Source organism: Setaria viridis, chromosome 4 (genome assembly GCF_005286985.2).
Source record: "Setaria viridis chromosome 4, Setaria_viridis_v4.0, whole genome shotgun sequence".
NCBI lineage: Eukaryota > Viridiplantae > Streptophyta > Magnoliopsida > Poales > Poaceae > Setaria > Setaria viridis.
Window position 1 is genome coordinate 6,346,463 of NC_048266.2, and position 19,519 is coordinate 6,365,981.

At 50.1% G+C, this 19,519-nt stretch overlaps 3 protein-coding genes across 3 annotated transcripts; 2 read left to right on the forward strand and 1 right to left on the reverse strand.

Moving 5' to 3' along the window:
* Positions 1-5,242: 5,242 nt before the first annotated feature.
* LOC117854239 (protein TIC 22, chloroplastic) lies at positions 5,243-9,261 on the forward strand. The gene is made up of 8 exons (XM_034736539.2): positions 5,243-5,821; positions 5,911-5,973; positions 6,430-6,504; positions 7,709-7,753; positions 8,614-8,673; positions 8,750-8,821; positions 8,910-8,945; positions 9,025-9,261. The coding sequence occupies exons 1-8, from the start codon at positions 5,258-5,260 to the stop codon at positions 9,112-9,114; spliced, it is 1,005 nt and encodes a 334-aa protein (XP_034592430.1). The 5' UTR covers positions 5,243-5,257; the 3' UTR covers positions 9,115-9,261.
* A 226-nt stretch (positions 9,262-9,487) lies between these two features.
* Positions 9,488-12,202, forward strand: LOC117854238 (probable fucosyltransferase 7). The gene is made up of 2 exons (XM_034736538.2): positions 9,488-10,606; positions 10,692-12,202. Exons 1-2 carry the CDS (start codon positions 10,408-10,410, stop codon positions 12,152-12,154), a joined length of 1,662 nt encoding a protein of 553 aa, XP_034592429.1. The 5' UTR covers positions 9,488-10,407; the 3' UTR covers positions 12,155-12,202.
* A 3,513-nt stretch (positions 12,203-15,715) lies between these two features.
* LOC117853965 (galactoside 2-alpha-L-fucosyltransferase) lies at positions 15,716-17,600 on the reverse strand. The gene is given in 2 exon segments (XM_072293511.1): positions 15,716-17,217; positions 17,368-17,600. Coding segments are annotated over 2 exon segments (1,689 nt in total). The 3' UTR covers positions 15,716-15,761.
* Positions 17,601-19,519: the final 1,919 nt, after the last annotated feature.

A 19,519-nucleotide genomic window follows, 5' to 3' on the forward strand; every position in this document is an offset into this window, starting at 1 on the left:
ATCTTCGTAGGTAATAGTAAGGGTTGAATGCTATTCTTTGGCTGCTTGCGTAATTCGAATAGTGATGATATGATCCCAGGGCGGTTCTGGGCTTCTGGCCCGACCGAGCCAGAAACCTTCCAGCCATTCATCCAACCGAACCGCGAAACCTGCACCGGAGAGGGGCTCGCCAATTTCCGGTAGCCTGTTAGCTACATGACTTCTACTGTTTGATATGCGTGTTCATGATTTTCGTCCGTTGGATTCTCCTCTCCTCCAACCCTAGCCGCGCGCTGCAAGCCGCCACCTCCGGTCACGCCGCCGCCGGCCCGGAGCATGCCGACGCCGCCCCAGCCCCACCACCGTTGCTCCCCACCCCGCGCGCCGTCGGCGGCGGCTTCACGGGCGCGCTGGCCGCGTGTGCCGCCGGCCACGAGAAGAAGAAGATTTTTTTGATTTTTATTTTACAAAAATGTTGAATATATTATTTTCAAATGTTGAAATAGATCATGAAAAATGTTGAATTTAGTTTTTTTTCACGAAATGTTGAATGGTGTTTTACAAAATGTTGAATATGCTGTTTCTGAGGTCCTGTTTGGCTGGCTTTGAATCACAAGAAACGTTGTCAAACGGTTCCAGCTAGAAACGTTTAGTGTTTGTGCTTTTTTTTTTATTACGGATCAGAATCACTACGATTTCGATTCTAGTTATCCTACCTCCCATCTAATATATAAACACTTCTGTTGGTCCTTTTTAAGCGCAACAAGTTAAAATGGATCGCATTTTAAACATTTTTCACTTAAAAAGATCAATATTTCTTTTAATATATCGATTTCTATATTTTTTCATGTAAATATATTATTTTTAACTGCCTTCAAAAATCCGAACCTAGCCAGCGAAAGTGGTTCTGATTCATATAAGAAATATTTTTAAAGAGAATTGAAATGTTTGTACGAGAATCCCTACCGGCCCCAGATGTTGTTCCAACTCTCATAAAATGTTGAATATCCTGTTTGGCACGGCTCCACTCCTAAACTTCAGCAACTCCATCAAAAAATTCAGCCAAACACCCCAACTCCAAAACTCCATGGAGTTGCCAACTCCATGGAGCTGTAGTGCAAATGGAGGTGGAGTTTTGGAGCACCTCTTTTGCTACTCTAGAAACCTCTCTTTTGAACCTTCTCGTGGAGTTGGTGGTTAATTACCCACCAATGCCACTCGTTACACAAAAAAATGTTTCATTCTATTCTCCCCTCTATTCTCCTGAGCCCTGCCCGTCGCCGCCCCCGTGGACGGCCGGTCCCGCCGCCCGTCGCCGCCGCCCGTCGCCGCCCGCCGCCGCCCGTCGCCCGCCGCCCCCGTCGCCGCCTGTCGCCGCCCGTCGTCGCCCACCGCCACCCACCCCGCCACCTGTCGTCGCCCGTCGCTGCTCGCCGCCCCGTCGCTACCCACCCCGCCGCCCGTGGAGGGTCTCCCGTGTGCGGCACAGTGCAGTGGAAAAAGGGGAAGAAGAAGATGGGATAGAGAGGATGACAAGTAGGGCCTTAATTGGGGGGCAACAATGACAATCCACACTGAAATCGATCTTTTTTGGAGCTGAGAGCACCCATCTAGCCAAACACTTCATTTTTGTTATAGAGTTTTGGAGCGGAGCTAGCTCCATGTGGAGTTCTGGAGTGGAGCAGCTCCACCTGGAGTTGGAGCCATGCCAAACAGGGCCTAATAAGGGCCTGTTTGGGAGCACTTCACTTCACCAAAAATCACTCCACTCCACCAACTCCAAAAAAGTCGCATCCAAACGCGTTCGGCTCCAGCAAATCCGGCTCCAGAAAAAACGTGGAGCAGGGGGTAGATCCACGTTTTTTGTGGAGTACCTCAAGAGGTGCTCCAAAAACCTTGGATACAGACCTCGTCGTGGAGTTCGTAGTTATTTACCCACCATGCCATCCGTTACACAATACCCCTTCGTTTCCAGTCAAAAGAAAGTCACCCGATAGTCATCTGCCCCGTCCGCTCATCTGCTTCTCACCCGTTCACCCGTCCGTGACTGTCGCCGGCGAGATGGAGACCGCCGGCCTGGGCGCCGCGTCGACGGAGCCGCCCGCCGGCCTGTCTGCCGCGGAGATGGAAGGGGCGGCGGGCGCCGGCCTGGACGCCGCGCCGCGGGCGGCCCCCGCCGGACTGGGCGGCGTGCCGCGGGCGGCGGGCGCCGGCCTGGACGCCGCGCCGCTGGCGGCCCCCGCCGGACTGGGACTGGGCGGCGCCTCGCGGGCGGCCCCCGCCGGACTGGGCGGCGCGCCGCGGGCGGCCCCCGCCGGCCTGGGCGCCGCGCCGCGGGCGGCCCCCGCCGGCCTGGGCGGCGCCTCGCGGGCGGCACCCGCCGGCCTGGCCGCCGCGCCGCGGGCGGCCCCCGCCGGCCATCCTCAGGGCACAATTTTGGCAGGGGCCCATGCCGCCCAGAGGTTGCTTGCCAGCGCCGCCGGCGAGGGGAACTTGGGCGGCGCGGCCTGGGATAAATTCGTTTGACCAAGCGGCAAATGAAGAACAAGTGGGATAAATTAAAGATCGATTTAACGACTTGGAAGAAATTAACGAGGAAGCAAACGGGTACGGGATGGGACGCCGCAAGAGGTGTGATTGATATGGATGATGAGTGGTGGAAGAAGGCAAGGAATGTGAGTTCACAAACTATTTTTATTTCTGCTAAGCAACAGGTTCATGTCATTTGTTTTGTAAATAATGATGATGTCCTTGCAGGATATTCCAGGTTGCGGCAAGTTCCGAAAAAAACCGTTGCAAAATGAGGAGGACTTGACAGTGATGTTTGCTGACATAACTAATGATGAAAGCGATCATTGGAATCCTATGAGCTCTAATCCCATCATACCACCAACACAAGAGGATGTTGACAACGGACATGTGAATGAGGTTCATGATGTCCCTGATGATTGTGATGATGACGGAGTTGCTTGGGATGAAATAGATGAGGTCCAAGAGGTTTCTCCTTCTCCTACTATTTTGTTAGCAAACAAAAGAATTCCACCAACAAAGAGACAAAGAACTGGAACAGCACAAGTTATTCAGGAACAAGTAACTAAGATTGCTGAGTCCGCTTCCTCTTTTACGTCAAAAAAATTGGGTGAAGTAACTGTGCAACAAGTCATGGATCTTGTGTTGGAATGTGGGGCAGGATATGATACAGATGAGCATTATATCGCCACAGAGTTGTTTGTGAAGAAGGACCAAAGGGAAATGTTCATGACCCTGCCAACAAACGAGATTAGATTTAATTGGCTGTGTAGAAAGTATAATGCCAAGTATGGCAATTGAGGAATTGTGTCATTTTAATATTTTTTTTTCGTATGAACTATTGTTATTGCAACTGCAGTGTTATTTTAATTTTTAATTACTTGTTGGACTGAAGTATTGTCATTCAACCTTGAGTATTATTTTAATGCCAAGTACTTATTTTATTTTATATGTCATATGATCTCTTATCTGTAGGAAAGTGAGAGTGATAGTGATGACTCCAATGATGAAAGCGAGGTCTTTTGGAATCTTATGTTGGGTGCTGCAGAAATTGCACAAATATATTCTGACCTTTACCTTGTTAAAAACCCACCAAGGACATCTGGTGTAAGTGGAACAGGATGGCTGCTAGAGACAATGAAAAGTCCTGGAGAATGTCATAGACAACTACGTATGAACAATGAAATCTTCTTGGATCTTCATGGTGTGTTGGTGGGAAGGTATGGGCTGCGACCTTCTATGCACATTAGCACAAAAGAGATGCTTGCTATGTTTCTATACACATGTGCTGGAAATGAGTCTAATAGGAGAGCTCAAAATAGATTTAAGCATTCTGGCGAAACTATTAGTAGGAAATTTGATGAGGTGCTAAATGCTTTGATGGCTATGGCGAAAGATTTCATTCGACCAAAGAATCCCAACTTCCCCACAGTCCATAAGAGGATAAGAGATGACAAACGTGCATATCCACATTTCAAAGATTGCATTGGTGCACTTGATGGTACTCATATCCGTGTTGCTCTTTCACCTGATGAGCAAGTGAGATATATTGGAAAGACCGGGGTAGCCACTCAAAATGTACTAGCAGTATGCGACTTTGACATGCGTTTCACCTATGTTTCCACGGGACAACCTGGAGCTATGCATGATACAAGTGTGTTGTACAATGCACTTAGAGTGGATGAAGAATTTTTTCCACATCCTCCACAAGGTAACATGTGTTCAATTTTGATATGTGAATGTGATTAACATGTAGCATTAATCCATAACTCATATTATTTTTATGTGAGTGTAGGCAAATACTACGTTGTGGATGCGGGATATCCTAATCGTCCTGGCTACCTCGCTCCTTACAAGGGTGAAAGGTATCATTTACCGGAATGGCATAGAGGTATTGAACCTAAGACGCCTATGGAAAGGTTCAATCGGGTTCACTCATCTATCCGCAATGTGATTGAGCGATCTTTTGGACTATTAAAAATGAAGTGGCAAATTCTTTGGAAAATGCCACCATATCCCATGTACAAGCAAAAGATGATTGTTGTGGCTACCATGGTCCTTCACAATTTTATTCGTGAGCATGGAGGTCAAGATGAAGACTTTGCTCGGTTTGATCGTGATCCTAATTTTGTTCCTACAATACCGGAAAGATATAACAAATATGCACTTTCGCAAGCGGCGTCAGATGGGACAACTTCCGCACTCAACGCGCCAACTATGGATGTCTTTCGTGATGAGCTAGCCACCGCACTCTCTCTTGCTTGGAACTAGTTTGTATTGGAAAGATTGATTTTGTACCGTATTTGTTGCGACCTTTCATTCGGTACAACTTTATTTGGTTCAATATTTTTTGCCATGGGCAAAAAAACTAAAGAAAGTATTGTACGCTATTTTACCCCGGAAAAAAAAATCAAAAACACCCACAAAGGTTAACGGCCTGGTAACTGTAGCAGCAGGGAAAAAAAAATCAAGAACACCCACGGGTTACTGTAGCAGCGGGGGTTACTGTAGCACGCGGGGAAAAAAATGTAACCCATGCAAGTCAACCGATCCAACCACCAAGGGCAAAATAGAACATTCCCACTAAAAACACATTTTCCTGAAGCTGGAGCACAACAATATGCCAAACATGTTCAACAACTCCACAGTTTTCTGGAGTTGGTGGAGTGGAGCTGCAAAAGTGTGGAGCTGGTGGAGTGGAGCTGATTTCAGAAAGGTGGAGTGCTGCCAATAAAATGTTGATTTCGAGATGGGCCTCCGCGAGCCCCGGAAGGGGCTCGGCTCAACCGCATCCTCCCCGCGCCCGGCGCTCCTCGTCGACGCCGCCGACCAACACGACGTTTCGCAGGCTCGCACCCCACGCCACCACCGAATCCCCCTCTCGCCGACGCAGCACGCGACCCACCCGATGCCGCCGCCCGACTCCGCCTCCACGCGCTCCTCCCTCCCGCTCGCCGCTACCCTGATGACCGACCCGACCCCCTCCCCAACCTCCGCCGCGCCGCCTCCCAACCCCCTCGCCGCGGCATCCTCCTTCTTCCACCACCACCTCTCCCGCCTGGCCTCCCACCTCACCGCCCCGCGCCCGGCCCTCGCCGCGGCGGCGGCGACCCGCGCGCCGGGACCCCAGGGCGCGTCGCTCTCCCTCGCGCTCGCGCCTGATGAGGTCGCGCGCGCGCTCACCGGCACGCCCGTCTTCACGGTCTGCAACTCCAACAACGAGTTCGTGCTCGTTTCCGACCCCGCCACCGGCCTCCGCTCCCTCGGCCTGCTCTGCTTCCGTTCCGAGGATGCCAACGCCCTTCTCTCACATGTAGTCCCCATCCTCTCGGCCCTGTTGGCGTTGCGTTTTGTTTTGGATAATTTTTTTCCGCTAATGGTTTGGGAGCTTGTGTGGTTTAGGTGAGGACGCGGCAACCGGTGTTAGGGAGGGGAGCGAAAGTAGTGCCTATTACACTTGATCAGGTGAGTTTCACTCGTTTTGTCTTGTGATCAATCATGTCCAGACTTCATGAACAATTTTACATATGCATCTATAATCTATGGGTATATTGTGGTTTCTGCAAGAATTTTATAGGGTGTTTCAGAGTTTGGATTTTGTCTGAAGCATGAGAAACTTTGTAATTATTGGAAGGCATCCTAATAATATCAACGTGAGAAGTAGATTTATTATGGAAAATGTATACTGAGGAATGAAACCTTCTCTAACAAATTCTAGTAGTGTTGAGGAATTGCTTGCCTTTTTCCTATTTATCTAGCTTAGGGCTGCCTTACAAGCCATCCTATTCATGCTTTACTGACGCTCTAGGTTAGCACCACCATAACTCCAGTCATTTGAGTGCATGCATCAACATTGACCAGGCTGATGCACTTTTGTCTTTTATAATGTAAAACATATATCTTATTTGCTTCTGTATGCAGGTTTATATGTTGAAGGCTGAAGGTATCGCATTCCGGTTCTTACCTGACCCGCTTCAAATAAAAAATGCACTGGAGGTCTGCTTTTTGATGAACTTATGGCTCATTGCTCTATTATGTTATCCTAACTTGGATGGTCGGATCTATTTATAGTTTCCTTCCTCCTCTCCCATAGTCCCATCATGATGTAAGTAGAAGTAGCCAATAGTGGGATGATAACCTTTTTCGACACCAATCAGGCTCTACCTTCCTTCTTTACCTCCTCAGCCTCCGCGACATTAGGTTATGTATAGCTGTAAACTTGTACTCCCAGAAGCCATTGCTTTTGAAAGCATCAATTATGCCAGTATATGCTCCACAATTGGAACGAAGTATTTATATTTACGTTACTACTTTATCATTATTTTTTCTTCTATAAATTAAAGGGATGGAGCATGTATGCCCGTGTTTCCATAACGTATCAAGGATTTTAATATCAACTTCCTTGAATATTATTGGCACACACAATGGGTCGGCCATGACCAATTGCAAATTTACTAGTGCATTAGAAATTGTCATACGTTTGCCTAGAATCTTTGCTCAATTGATCTGTATTCCTAAAATGCACATCCATATTTATTGGTTCATTATATTTCAACACTTAAAGAAAGAAAACCTCTCTTTGAAGAAAGAGTAAAAAGCATGAGCAGTGTCATCGAGATCAACTTTGAAAAAGATTTGGGTCCCTAAACTTGTTAAATGTGTCATCTAGGTCCAAAGTGCCCAAAATACCCCTATGGTTCCTGGTGTGGCATGTCAATTGGAGATCTCGTATTGACAAGTCAAAATCATAGGGTATTTTTGACCCTTATCTGCATTTTCCAAGTTCATGGACCTGGATGGCACTCCATAACAAGTTTATGGACTGCCCACAAATTTCACTTGAAATTTCAAAACTTTGAGCAACATCAAGTGACCCAACTATAGGCTATAGTGTGCCTTTTGCCATATGCCTCACTACTAGATATGCACATAGAACATGTGAAGTACCATAGTAGAAGGCATCGAATCTTTCTGATTATCCTGGATGGATTAGTTGACCTACAACGATTCTCCATAGTGCACATTTGTAGTTCTACAATCCTTCCTGTAATTTTAGGTAATACTTTTGTTGATGACTACAGCTAATTTGAAACCTTGAGTACAGAGCATGTGAATTATCTGGTCTCCAAGATTATTACTTGAATACAATGTAATGGCCAATCATTATCGTTGTGACATATATCGCCTTTTTTTTTTTCAGCTGAAATCAGGCTTAACTGCTTTTGATGGTGTTCCTGTTTTTCAGGTAATATCTCTGGCTCTATTGTTCTACCAAGAAGTTTACTTGTGATATAGAAACAGTATTTAAATTTTGTTTCTCATGAGTCATGTTAATTGGATGCTATGAGTTCTTATGCATATTGAGTGGAAACACATTCTTGCATTTAGTAAATGACATTAATGCCTCACTATAAAACTAAATACCAGTGACTGCTGGGTTAGATTATGCACTAATCAATTTTTTTGATAGGTGCCTTGACTACAGAAACTACTGATACACTTAGCTATTGGTAAAGTTAATGACTAATTGGTAGGCTCTGGGAGAAAAAAATGGTGACAGACCCTGAAATTGTTTACCTTTTTCAATGATTTACTTGCCCATCCCTATTTATTGTGAAATCAATAGCACACCCATTCCAGTCTCATCTTGCCAAGCAGTGTAGTCATCCTGTTCTGTCTGCAATCAAACTTCCTATTTTTTCTTCGGTAATTTATCATATTTCTCAAGTTTTGAGTTTTATCCAAAGGTGAGCATAACCCTGTTTCTTGTTTAAGTCAAACTGTATAAATAAATGGTTTCTGGTTTTAAAGAGTGACCACAACATGGCACACAAACACTAACAGCAGAAAAGTAAAATTTCTTACAGCACGGTATTTAGATAAATAACTTCCAAGATGATTGGAGTTTGGTATAGCATGCTTCATCAGAATATTTTCTCTTTTCTGAAAATGCTCTGCAGTTTTTTTTGAATATTTTTCAATTCCTTATTTTTTTTGTTCTGTTGTTTGCACAGCTAGACTTTTTTTTTTGTGTATGTTAGCTGATCTTAACTGCCATTGTTCTGTCCAAACATTCTTAACAATGAAAACTTCCATTTTGTACAGTCAGATCTGCTGGTTGTGAAAAAGCAGAAGAAGCGCTACTGTCCAATATATTTTCAAAAGGTTTGCCTGGCTACATTTTATATCGTGTAGTGTACACAGTCCTAGTTTAGGTCTTCACCACTTTCCTCTTGTACAGGAAGACATAGAAAGGGAACTTACAAAGGCGTCTAAATCTTCAAGAGGGTCAGCCTTGTCTAAGCAAATTATGGTATGTAGTTGTATAATTAATAATTATATTTTCCCTTTGCTTTCCTGAGCTTTCTTGAAAACTACTCAATGCTTCTATACCTTTCCAGGTTGGGAGTTTGGAGGATGTCCTGAGGAAAATGGAGGTAGGATAGATATAGAAATTGCTTATGCACTTGTACTAACTTTGTTGTTCTTACCACCTGGCTTTTGATTCTTCTGCAGATAAATGATAGAAATTCGGGTTGGGATGATTTGATCTTCATTCCCCCTGGGAAGAGCCTCAACCAACATATCAATGAAGTATCAGCGTGATTTTGTTCCACGGTGATTGCTCAGAGTTTGGTTAGCTTTCTTTTTTTAATATTTATTTTGATTAGCTTTGTCAGGGAAAATTTTCGTGTCAACTGATAAAAATATGTCTGAAATAGTTTCTGCATTATTTCTATTCACAAACACTAATACGTGTTCCCCAGGAAGACTAACAAAAAGTTCGGATCACAATGGCTAGATTGCCTTGAAATATCTTGTTTTATGAAAATAATCTTTCTGTTCTTGATCACTAAAATATTGACACTGGCACTGTTTTTGGTAGTCATGATGCATCCTCTGGCTGCCATTTATGTGCTGAGAAGACCCACTTTGCTACTTATGTTATCTTAATCTAAAACTGAAACAAAACTCATCTCTTGATTCTGTTACTCATTCTGCGTTGAGTACAATGCTGGTTTTCGTGGTTGCTGTGAAGATGTAAATTACAATTACAGAAGGGTAAGTGAGGATAATTGTCGTGGAATTCACTTGTAATTACTCATCCACATTTCGATCTTAGAGATGGTCAACAAACAGAATATCTTGGGCCACTAGTAGATCCACTACTGATGTTTATAATATCTACTAGGTTCATATTCGCAGGGACGGTAGTTCCCTTCCAAGAATTTTGTAAGCTACATCGTCATTCCAGCTTACAGTTCCTCCAATCAACCTTGGTCAAATTTTACTCGTCCGTTTTACTCTAGGTAAACTTTGTCTACTGCTTGCCGTAGTGTCAGATTCCAAGGAACTCGCTGGCCGCTGCTTTTGTGTGGACGAAGAAGAAACATCCATGGTCACTGGGAATCAAGCTCGGTCATTCAATCACGACTTGGTGCTTCTAGAGTTTTTTTTTTCTTTTTTCTTTTTTTGAACGGGAGCTTCTAGTTGGGTCATCTAATGTTAGAACTTAGAAGTTAGAAACTTGGTGCTGTTCAAGCTTTACCTCTTTCATCAGTTCACAAGAAACAACAAAAAAATTGCCGTTTCCTTCTACTCATTTTTTTTGGGGGAAAGTACTAACTCGCCCAAGCTCATGGCATATCTGTTTACGAATTAATAACAGCCAAATCATACTAGGCCGTCCCGACATTTGGAGCGCTATTACGCGGCCGTAGTCGCATGCATGATACCACCATTTTTCTGAATTCTATATGCAAAGATCGCAAGAATCACAGCTAGTAGCAAGTTGATCTGTTGCCCGTTGCCATATGGTTGGCCTCTCGACACCTACCCGGAAGGAAACAAACCAGCACTAGATTTCGACGAACACGTGGCGTCGGCCGTCGGCGCGCCATGGGTTCCGTCAGAGCGATCCAAGTAGAGCGAGATCCCTCGCCGGAGGCGGAGAAACGCCGGCCGTCCGGCCTGGGGACCGTCACTGCAGTCTTCCTGCTCGCGTTGCCGCTGCTGCTCCTGTTCTTCCTCTTCGGTGACCGAGCTCTCGCCTCCATCGCCGCCGATTACCCGGTTTGGCAGCGCGTGAGAGCGCAAAGTACTTCCTCTATTCCTTCAAGCTTGGGACATCGGTTTCAAGGTAAGGGCCTCTGTCTCATACCCATTCGTTTCCCGAATTGCAGGCTCCGGCAATGCGTCGTCGTCCAGGAACGCGGGGGGCAGCGCCCACGACCGGCTCCTCGGCGGGCTCCTCTCGCCGGACTTCGACGCGGCGACGTGCCTCAGCAGGTACGAGGCATCCAAGCGCTGGAAGCCGTCGCCGTTCCCGGTCTCCCCGTACCTTGTCCAGAAGCTGAGGCAGTACGAGGCGAACCACCGGCGGTGCGGCCCGGGCACGGCGAACTACCGCGAGGCCATGGCGCAGCTCATGTCCGGCCGCAACGCCGACAGCGCCGAGTGCAAGTACGTGGTGTGGCTCCCTGTCCAGGGCCTCGGCAACCGGATGCTCAGCGTCGTCTCCGCCTTCCTCTACGCGCTGCTCAGCGGTCGCGTCCTCCTCGTGCACGAGCCCCCCGAGATGCAGGGGCTCTTCTGCGAGCCGTTCCCGGGCACCTCGTGGGTCCTGCCGCCGGACTTCCCCTACACCGACAGCTTCTCGGCCGACACTAAGGAGAGCTACGTGAACATGCTTGAGAACAACATCGTCCGCTACAACGGCGGCGGCGATGCGAGAGCGCTGCCGCCGTACGTGTACTTCCACCTGGAGCAAATCTCACTCCGGCTCCAGAACCACACCTTCTGCGAGGAGGACCACCGCGTGCTCGACAGGTTCCACTGGATGGTGCTCCGGTCCGACAGCTACTTCGCCGTGGCGCTGTTCCTCATGCCGATGTACCGCGGCGAGCTGGACCGGATGTTCCCGGCGAAGGAGTCCGTGTTCCACCACCTCGGCAGGTATCTCCTCCACCCGGGGAACCGGGCGTGGGGGATCGTGGAAAGGTTCTACGACGGGTACCTCATCGGCGCCGACGAGCGTCTCGGCATTCAGGTGCGCCTCCAGCCGTTCCTTCCGATGACGTTTGAGATCATGTACGAGCAGATCACCCGGTGCGCTCGGGAGCATGAGCTTCTGCCACAAGTGACTGACACCAGCGAGCCGGGTTCCCGGCCGTCGAACGGCGCGGCCAAGGTGAAGGCCGTGCTGGTGGTCTCCTTGAAGCCGGAGTACTACGACAAGCTGCACAGCGTTTACTACACGAACGCGACGGCGACCGGCGAGGTCGTGACGGTGTTCCAGCCGAGCCACGACCAGGACCAGCACACGGAGGCGCTGGCGCACAATGAGCGCGCCCTGGCCGAGATCTTCCTGCTGAGCTACTCCGACAGGCTGGTGACCACGGGGTTCTCGACGTTTGGGTACGCCGCGCACTCGCTTGCTGGGCTCCGGCCATGGTTGCTGATGCTGCCGGACCAGACCACGATGAGGGCCGAAGTTGCTTGCGTGAGGTCAGCGTCGGTGGAGCCGTGCCTGCACTCGCCGCCGTCACTCGTCTGCCGGGCGGAGCAGGATCTTGATCCGGTGGCCCATGTACCATTCTTGCGCCACTGCGAAGATGTGTATTTTGGTCTCAAGCTGGTTGATTGATTTAGCTCCTGCACATATGCTTTAGTTCAATTGATTCCCCCCCCCCCCCCCCCCAGTGTTTTGGCCTTCTTCAATTGTCAACAGCTGATTCCCTGAGTTGGAAATGGTATTGGTGTCTATACAGATTTCAAAACAAGAACACCTGTTAAAAGTGAAACACCACTCTTTCCTCTAACCCGACTTTTTTGTTTTTTAGCCCTTTTTGCAAAAGATTCTCACAAATACGTCCCTGACGGAACCAATTACAAAAATGGACCCTTAGCTTGGCGCCATCCACGCTGGCGCCAAGCTACAACGTCCTGGCGCCAAGGTCCATGCGCAGCTGCTGACGCGGATGCCGATGTGGCGGGAGCTTGGCGCCAAGCTTGGCGCCGTAGATCTTGGCGCCGAGCTATCTACCCCGTACCTCTTCGCGTTTCGAACTAAACAAGTACAATTATTCCGAGAAGTGTGTAGCAAACTAAGTTGTGGTTCAACTGGTTAGGAGGTGGGCTTCTTATCCTAGAGACTTGAGTTCAAACCCCTGTGTTGAACCTCTAACCCAGGCCCCTTCTTCCTCTCCCTCCTAGTTTCTTGCCCCGGCGGCGGTGCCATGGCTGACGGCCAGAGGGCCACCTTGCTCTTTCCTCTCGCCCAGGCCCCTTCTTCCCCCCTCCTAGTTTCTTGCCCCGGCGATGGCGCCATGGCTGACGGCCAGATCCTTCTCAGGCAAGGCCGGATCCGCTTGTATTGATGCCGGATCTATGCTCTGCCGGGCCTGAGTGCCGCGGTAGCATGCTCGCCGCACGCGGGTGCGGGCCCGCTCTGCTCGGTGTGGCCCGACGGCGGGCACGACTGACGTGGCCGGATTCGTGGCAGCGCCAGTGTCTTCATGGCGGGGCCGGGCACTGCCCGACGGTGGTGGCGGTGCCCGCATCCCGCGTCTGGCATGGTCCAGCGGAGGCGCCAGTGTCCGCGGCTGACTCGGCCCGGCCTCGCGGCGGCGGCCGGTGCGGCAAGGCGGCAGTAGCGGCACCCGCGACTGGTGTGGCCCGCCATCATGGTGGCAGCACGCGCGGCCCATCCCAGCAGCGTTAGAGTTCGCAGCTGCCACGACGTGGTTGACGCGGCAGCGGCTCAGCTTTGGCTACTGACGGCGGGCGTGCCTGGATCTTGTACCTGGGGGCGCAAACGTGTAGCCCCGGGTCAGGTCTGCTTAGTCCGTGCGACGGTGTGTCGGCGACACCGTGGTGGCATGGCTGACTACGGCTTCCTCTGGCGCATGCTAGTGTCGCCGTGGTGGCGTCGTTGGCTGCTGCCGTGTGAAGGTGCACCAACACCACCATAGGGCGGCGGGTCTGGAGGCGTCGGCCATCTCTTACACCATGGTGAAAATCCAACTTTCTTGGGATGGCGTCTTACACCATGATGAAAATCCAACTTTCTTGGGATGGCGTCGGCAGTGTCATTGGCGTCGTGTCCTTCCTGAAGGTGACACTGGACATCTCTCGCGTGGACTTTGGCCACCGGCCTTCCTTGCCGGATGAGGCGGGTGTAAACCCATCCCAGCTTAGGCTGGCATCGACAGCGTCCTCGGTGTCGTGACCTTCCTGAAGGCGATGTCAGGCATTTCTGGCAGGGAGGATTGGCTTCGGTGGTGGCTGCTGCCTTGAGGGCTTTTTTTTTCTTTCCTTCTATTCTTTCTCTTTTCTAAAAAAAAGAAAAAAGGAGAGAGGGGTTCCAGCTGGTGGCTGTGTGGTGGCTCGTGTTGACTTCCCAATTCGACCGGGCAGAGTTTGTGGAGGCTCGGGTCGACGATCCAATCCGATCGAGTTCCCGTGGAGGCTCGTGTCAATGTCCCAATCCGATCGGGCGGCGACAGCCTAGCGTCGAGCGAGAGTGTTGAGGGGCTCGCGCAGCGAGGGGGAGGCTACGCGCGGTGAGGCATGTGCGTAAGGTGGTGCCGCACCGAGGAGATGCCCGACAACGCGCGATGGTGAGGCGGTGCGACGGTGGCCGCGTGCGAGGAGTGGGGTACGGCGGAGTGGAGCGGAGGTGGAGATTCGGCAGTGTGGTGCGTGGAGGTGCGGTGGTGATGCCGCTCTGGATGGGCCGCCATGATTTGTGGATCGGGAGTGCAGAGCCGTGAGCGTGCAACGAGGATTGGGATGCTCCGGGTGAAAACCCTCGCTGGCGTTCTTGCTGGTGGTGATGACGGCGTCGCCCTAGGGCATCGTTCTACCCGTTGGGGGCGTCATGTCTGCGCTACAACACTGCTGCACGGGTCCTCTGGGTGAAAATCCTGTCCAGACCCTAGACGAGCGACAGCGGTGCCATGGGTGTCATGCCCTCTTTGGAGGCGTCATCTCTAGAGACCCATCTCAGCTTGTGGTATTGCTGGTCCATTAGTCATGGGCGGCTGCAGTTGGTGGTGGCATTTCTGCCGCATGGCAAGCTGGATGGGTGTTGCTGAGGCCATGTGGAGGTGATCGCAGTTATGATGGCGACCAGGGGTTGTCGCATGGTTGTCGGTTTTGGCTGTGTGCAGCGGACCGCGACGGCTGGCGTTGCTTGACAATGGTAAGTGCGGCGTGGGACTGCGTCGAGGGACAGCGCTTGCGGCAACAGCATTGTGGGACAACTAGGCTTGCAGTGGACCGCGGCGGGTTGCTCAGCTTAGCTGGGCTACCCGGTGCGGTACATCATTAGAAGACGGCGCAAGCGACTTCTCTAGGTTGCTCTAGGTTGCTGACTTGGCGGCGGAGGCTTTTGCACAGGGGAAGCAACGAGGCTAAGTTGACCTGTGGCGGTGGCTTGGTTGATCGATGGTGATCTGGTGGAGCGGGGCAGCATTGCTCACCACTTTGACGGCGATAAAAGAAACGGATCCGTGACATGGAGTACCGTGGCGAGCGAGGCGAGGCCCCTACGTGCGGTGTTTCTTTGAGGCGACGAGAGCTAGGTGGAGTCCAACGGTGGATGTGGCGAGGCCCCCGCGGTTGTGTTATCGTGGTGGCGACTGCGAGGCAGCCTGCGAGAGGTCCGGATTGGATGGTATCACTCTGTCAGGTGGAGTGTGGTGTTGCAGCGGCACTACAGTGGAGGGTCCCGCATAGAGGTGGTCTTATCGGTGCAGTGCAGTCTGCTTCTATCGGTTCCCTGTCAACATAGGGCCATGCTTGGAGGTTTTGGCAAATAAATGAGTGTAAATGTTGGTGGGTGCCGCTGTAGCGAGGGAAGTGGGTAGGCCGCGTTAACGTCCCAATCCAACCGGACAGGTGTGGCGTTTTTTAGTTGAGTGGTTACCCGCGTTGATGTCCCAATCCAATCGGACGAGTCTTTTTATTTTTTTCTTTTTTTTTTTACTTTTTCTGCCTACGGCCTCCCAGCTTGAGTCTTTTTAGTTTTTTTACTTTTCCTGCCTACGACCACCCAGGGCTATAGTAAGTATTGTATTTTTCTGCTATATTATCAATGAAACAAGGTTGTAGTAAGTATTGTATTTTTCTACTATATCAATGAAACACGAACTATGTTGTGGGTCGTTCTTTAAAAAAAGTGAAACACAGATCTGCAGAAATACCATGGGAGTTCGAATCGCAGAGTTCTATTATTTTCATTGCACTTTTCACTCGGGGTGAACAAGTTTGAGCCCCCAGCTCATGTCCTCGCAGTGCTGCACATGAGGCACCAGCTTTCCCGTGTCAGCGCCGTGCTTCGTCCGGCAGTCGTAGAACGGCGGCCCGTGCATGCACGGTTCCATGGACTTGGCCCGCTGGCACGGCGGGTTGGGCGTGGTGTGGTTCTCGGGCCTGAACATGATCCACGGCGTGAGCCCGCCGAGCCCGTGGCCGACGTACCCGAACGTCGACCAGCCACTGGTGACGATCTTGTCCGTCATACCCAGGAGGTACATCTCGGCCAGCGCCTTCATGTCGTGCGTCGTGTAGCCGGAGAGCTGGTGCTCCTCGTGGCTCGGCTGGTACACGCTCACGGCCTCGCCGGTGGCCGTCGCCGACTGCCAGTACTTCCACCGGATGTTCTCGTAGTACCATGAGCTCAGGCCGGTCATCAGAACCGCCTTCGATTGGGCACCGGTCGTCGACGGATGGGGCGGTTCCTTCGTCACCACATCAGGGAGCAGGTGCTCCTGCGACGTGCAGGCAAGGATCTGGTCCAAGATGTGCTGGAACGGAGTGTCCCCGTCGAACACCCTGATCTGGATGCCCAATCGCTCGTCCGAGTTCTTCAGGTACGAGTCGTGGAACCTCGTGATCAGTCCCCACACTTTGTTCGTCGGGTGGAACAGGTAGTGCGCCAGGAGGTAGAACACGGCGTCCTTCCGCGGGAACAGCCGGTCAAGCTCCTCCTGGTACGCCGGGTTCAGGAAGAGCGCCGGCACGAAGTACCCGTCCGTCCTCATCAGCAGCCACGGCGCGCGGTGGAGGAACCGCCGCTCGTCGTCGCAGAAGAAGAGCTTGTCGTGGTAGGTGCAGGAGTGGTCGAGGTCGACGAAGACGTAGCGGCGCCGGGACACGGACGCCGCCGCGTCGTCGCTCTGCACCAGGTGCCTGTAGCTCTCAGGCACCTCGCCGGTGAGGTTCTGGAGGTTCCTGATCGGGAAGTGCTGCGGCAGCAGCCACGACGCGCCCGGGAACGGCTCGCAGAAGATGTCACCTAGCGACGTCGTCCGGTCGAGGAGCAGGGCCCGGTCGGTGAGCACGGCGTAGAGGAACGCCGACGCCATGGCCAGGATGTTGTTCCCGAGGCCCCTGTACGGAACCAGCACGAGGTACTTGCAGGCGCCCGGGGCGGCGTCGTCGCCGTCCGTGGCGTTGGGGTGCCCGGAACTGAGCCGCGCGGCCGCGGCCCTGTACGCCTCGGTGCCCGGGCCGCACCGGTGTTGCAGCGCCTCGTGCTCCCGGAGCCGCTTGATGAGGTGCGGGGACGGTGACCGCGCCATGTTCTTGCGGTAGAACGCGGAGTGGTAGCGGCTGAGGCACGACCGCTCGTTGAACCCCGGGACCAGGAGGCCCCCGAGAAGCTTCTCTGCATTGGAAATTCAGTGCCTATCCGTAAACAAACTCTCCGGCGATCATCCTAAACAATTCGCCAGTAAATCACATTGCAATCGAATCGTTGGATTCAACGCCACATCACACGATGCATGGCGGAGGATGGGACACATCGGAAGTCCGATCGAGGATTGCGTTATACCTTTCGTGGATGTGGACGCCAATGGCCAGAAGGACGCGGCCGTCCACGGCGCGTCCCGGCGGCTAACCGTGGTCATCAGGACGGGCAGCGCGACGAGGCAGATGGCGAGCGCGGTGACCTTCTTCCTCGCGATCCATGGCCCTGTGTCCTGCTCCACCGTACCCTCCTGTGCCTCCGCGCGCCGGGCGTCCGGGCATTGCTGCGACGGCCGCTTGGTTATGCCAATGCCGGCCACGCCCTCCAGGGACATTGTTATCTGGCGGGCGATGCGTTCTTCTCGGGGTCCGGCGGAAATCCCATTCTAAAATAAGATTTCCACGGGATTAGGCATGGCTTCTTTCTTTTGGAAGGGAAATAAAAAAGGAAAAGGAATAAACAGAAGAAAGGAAATGTATCACGCAGATAAACTGATGGACTGATAATCTTTTTTTTTCTAAATGAACAGAGAGCTACCGATTATATTAATAAAGAAAAAGATCTAGATTGGACAAACAACGACCCGTAGAAATAACAACAGAAGAAACATAGAACTTATACAACAACTAAACTATGAAGACTGATAATCTCGATCATGTTACTGTTAGTGTCAACTAGTATATCTGATCCAATCAAATTATCACTACTGGCCGATAGAGCCGATAGGTCTGATTAGTGTTCTGCTAGACGTACAACCTATCTGTAGAACTCATTTGCAAATGGTTTAGACTAAAGAGCATTTGGTGGCGTGCAGAAGCTTCAGTCGTCTGTTTCGTCAGCGTCACTTCTTTCTGGGCCAGAAGAGGAGCCTGGAAAGTGGAAAACGGTGAAGAGGAAGAGAAGTGAGGCACTAAGCGTGATTGTGTCCTCTTTTTTCTCTGTTTTAAGCCCTTGTAAACACTTAGCTTTTGAGAGACAGAGTATAAATGCGCTCAGACCTATGAGTTTCTCCGAGAGATTGGACCTCGTATCTTAGATTGACCAAGTCTCTACAAACGTCTCACTGCCATCGAGCATATCACCTACAATTGAATGAATAGTATCATTCCTTCCTAAAACAAATTCATAAAAATACAAGCATCCGTGCTAAGTCTGGTACTTGAATATAGATAGACATATTCATTTTGTAAAAAGTCTAACCAGTTCACCATTTTGAAAATTGTAGTGATGGAGTTTTAGGTTCCCCAACCTGCTTCTTCCATTACTCATACCTTGTTGATATAAATTGTATTCTCCTTATCTTCAAATGGAAAAGGGACACGAGTCCTGTCTTGAGAACGTGGTTCTACTTGCATTGAGAATCGAAGTGCTAGATTATACGAATAAGTTGTATGTGAAATATTTCATTCAGTTATCGCCTACAATCAAATATTTATTAGCCGCTAAATTTGAAATTTTAGAAGCAATTTGACTGAAATTAAGAACTATTATTTTCATTGAAATTTGTCCAGTTTATATATACGATGCAAGACATTGAATGCTTTGGATTGATTTCTTAATTCTTAGGCCATTCTCAGTGGGGGTTTTATGAGCAATAAATGAGCTGTCATTCTTGGTGGAGGTTTTATGGGCAACAAATGAGTTGCCATGTAGGCAATTTTGATGACATGACACAATATTTATGAAGTGAGAGAAGAAACTAGTTTCATGATGATGAGGGCAGTCCCAATGGAAGAAACCATCGTAGTTTCCATAGTTTAGGATATTATATCAAGAAATCATCCTTCACAATGCAACTTTTTTTATCTAGAGTCTAAATAAAAATCCAACCAATCATTCTCTCTTCTAGTACCAGATCCTCTATGCACGTAAAGGAGGCCTGGTGCCTGGTGGACTCCCTGTTCCAGGCGCACTGGATCCAGAGGAGGTCGTTAGAAACCGGTGGTTTCTCCCTAATGCCATTTCTCTGGTTTCTTGGTGCGTTGATTCCCATGAAGACTTAGTTTCCTAAGAAGGAAACCATTTCTTAGTTGTGTGTTCTCTCTCTACATTAATTTTATTGCCACATAAGCAAAAAGCTAAGTTGTCAAGGTAATTAATAGACATAGAAACTATCATCAATGTCCCATTGGGACTGCCCTGCAACCATGTGTACACTAGTATTTCCAATATAATTTGTATTTTGCATGTAGTCTTGAAAACAACAAAAGATGAAACAATGCATTGTGTGATATATTTCATCACAAAGTAAAT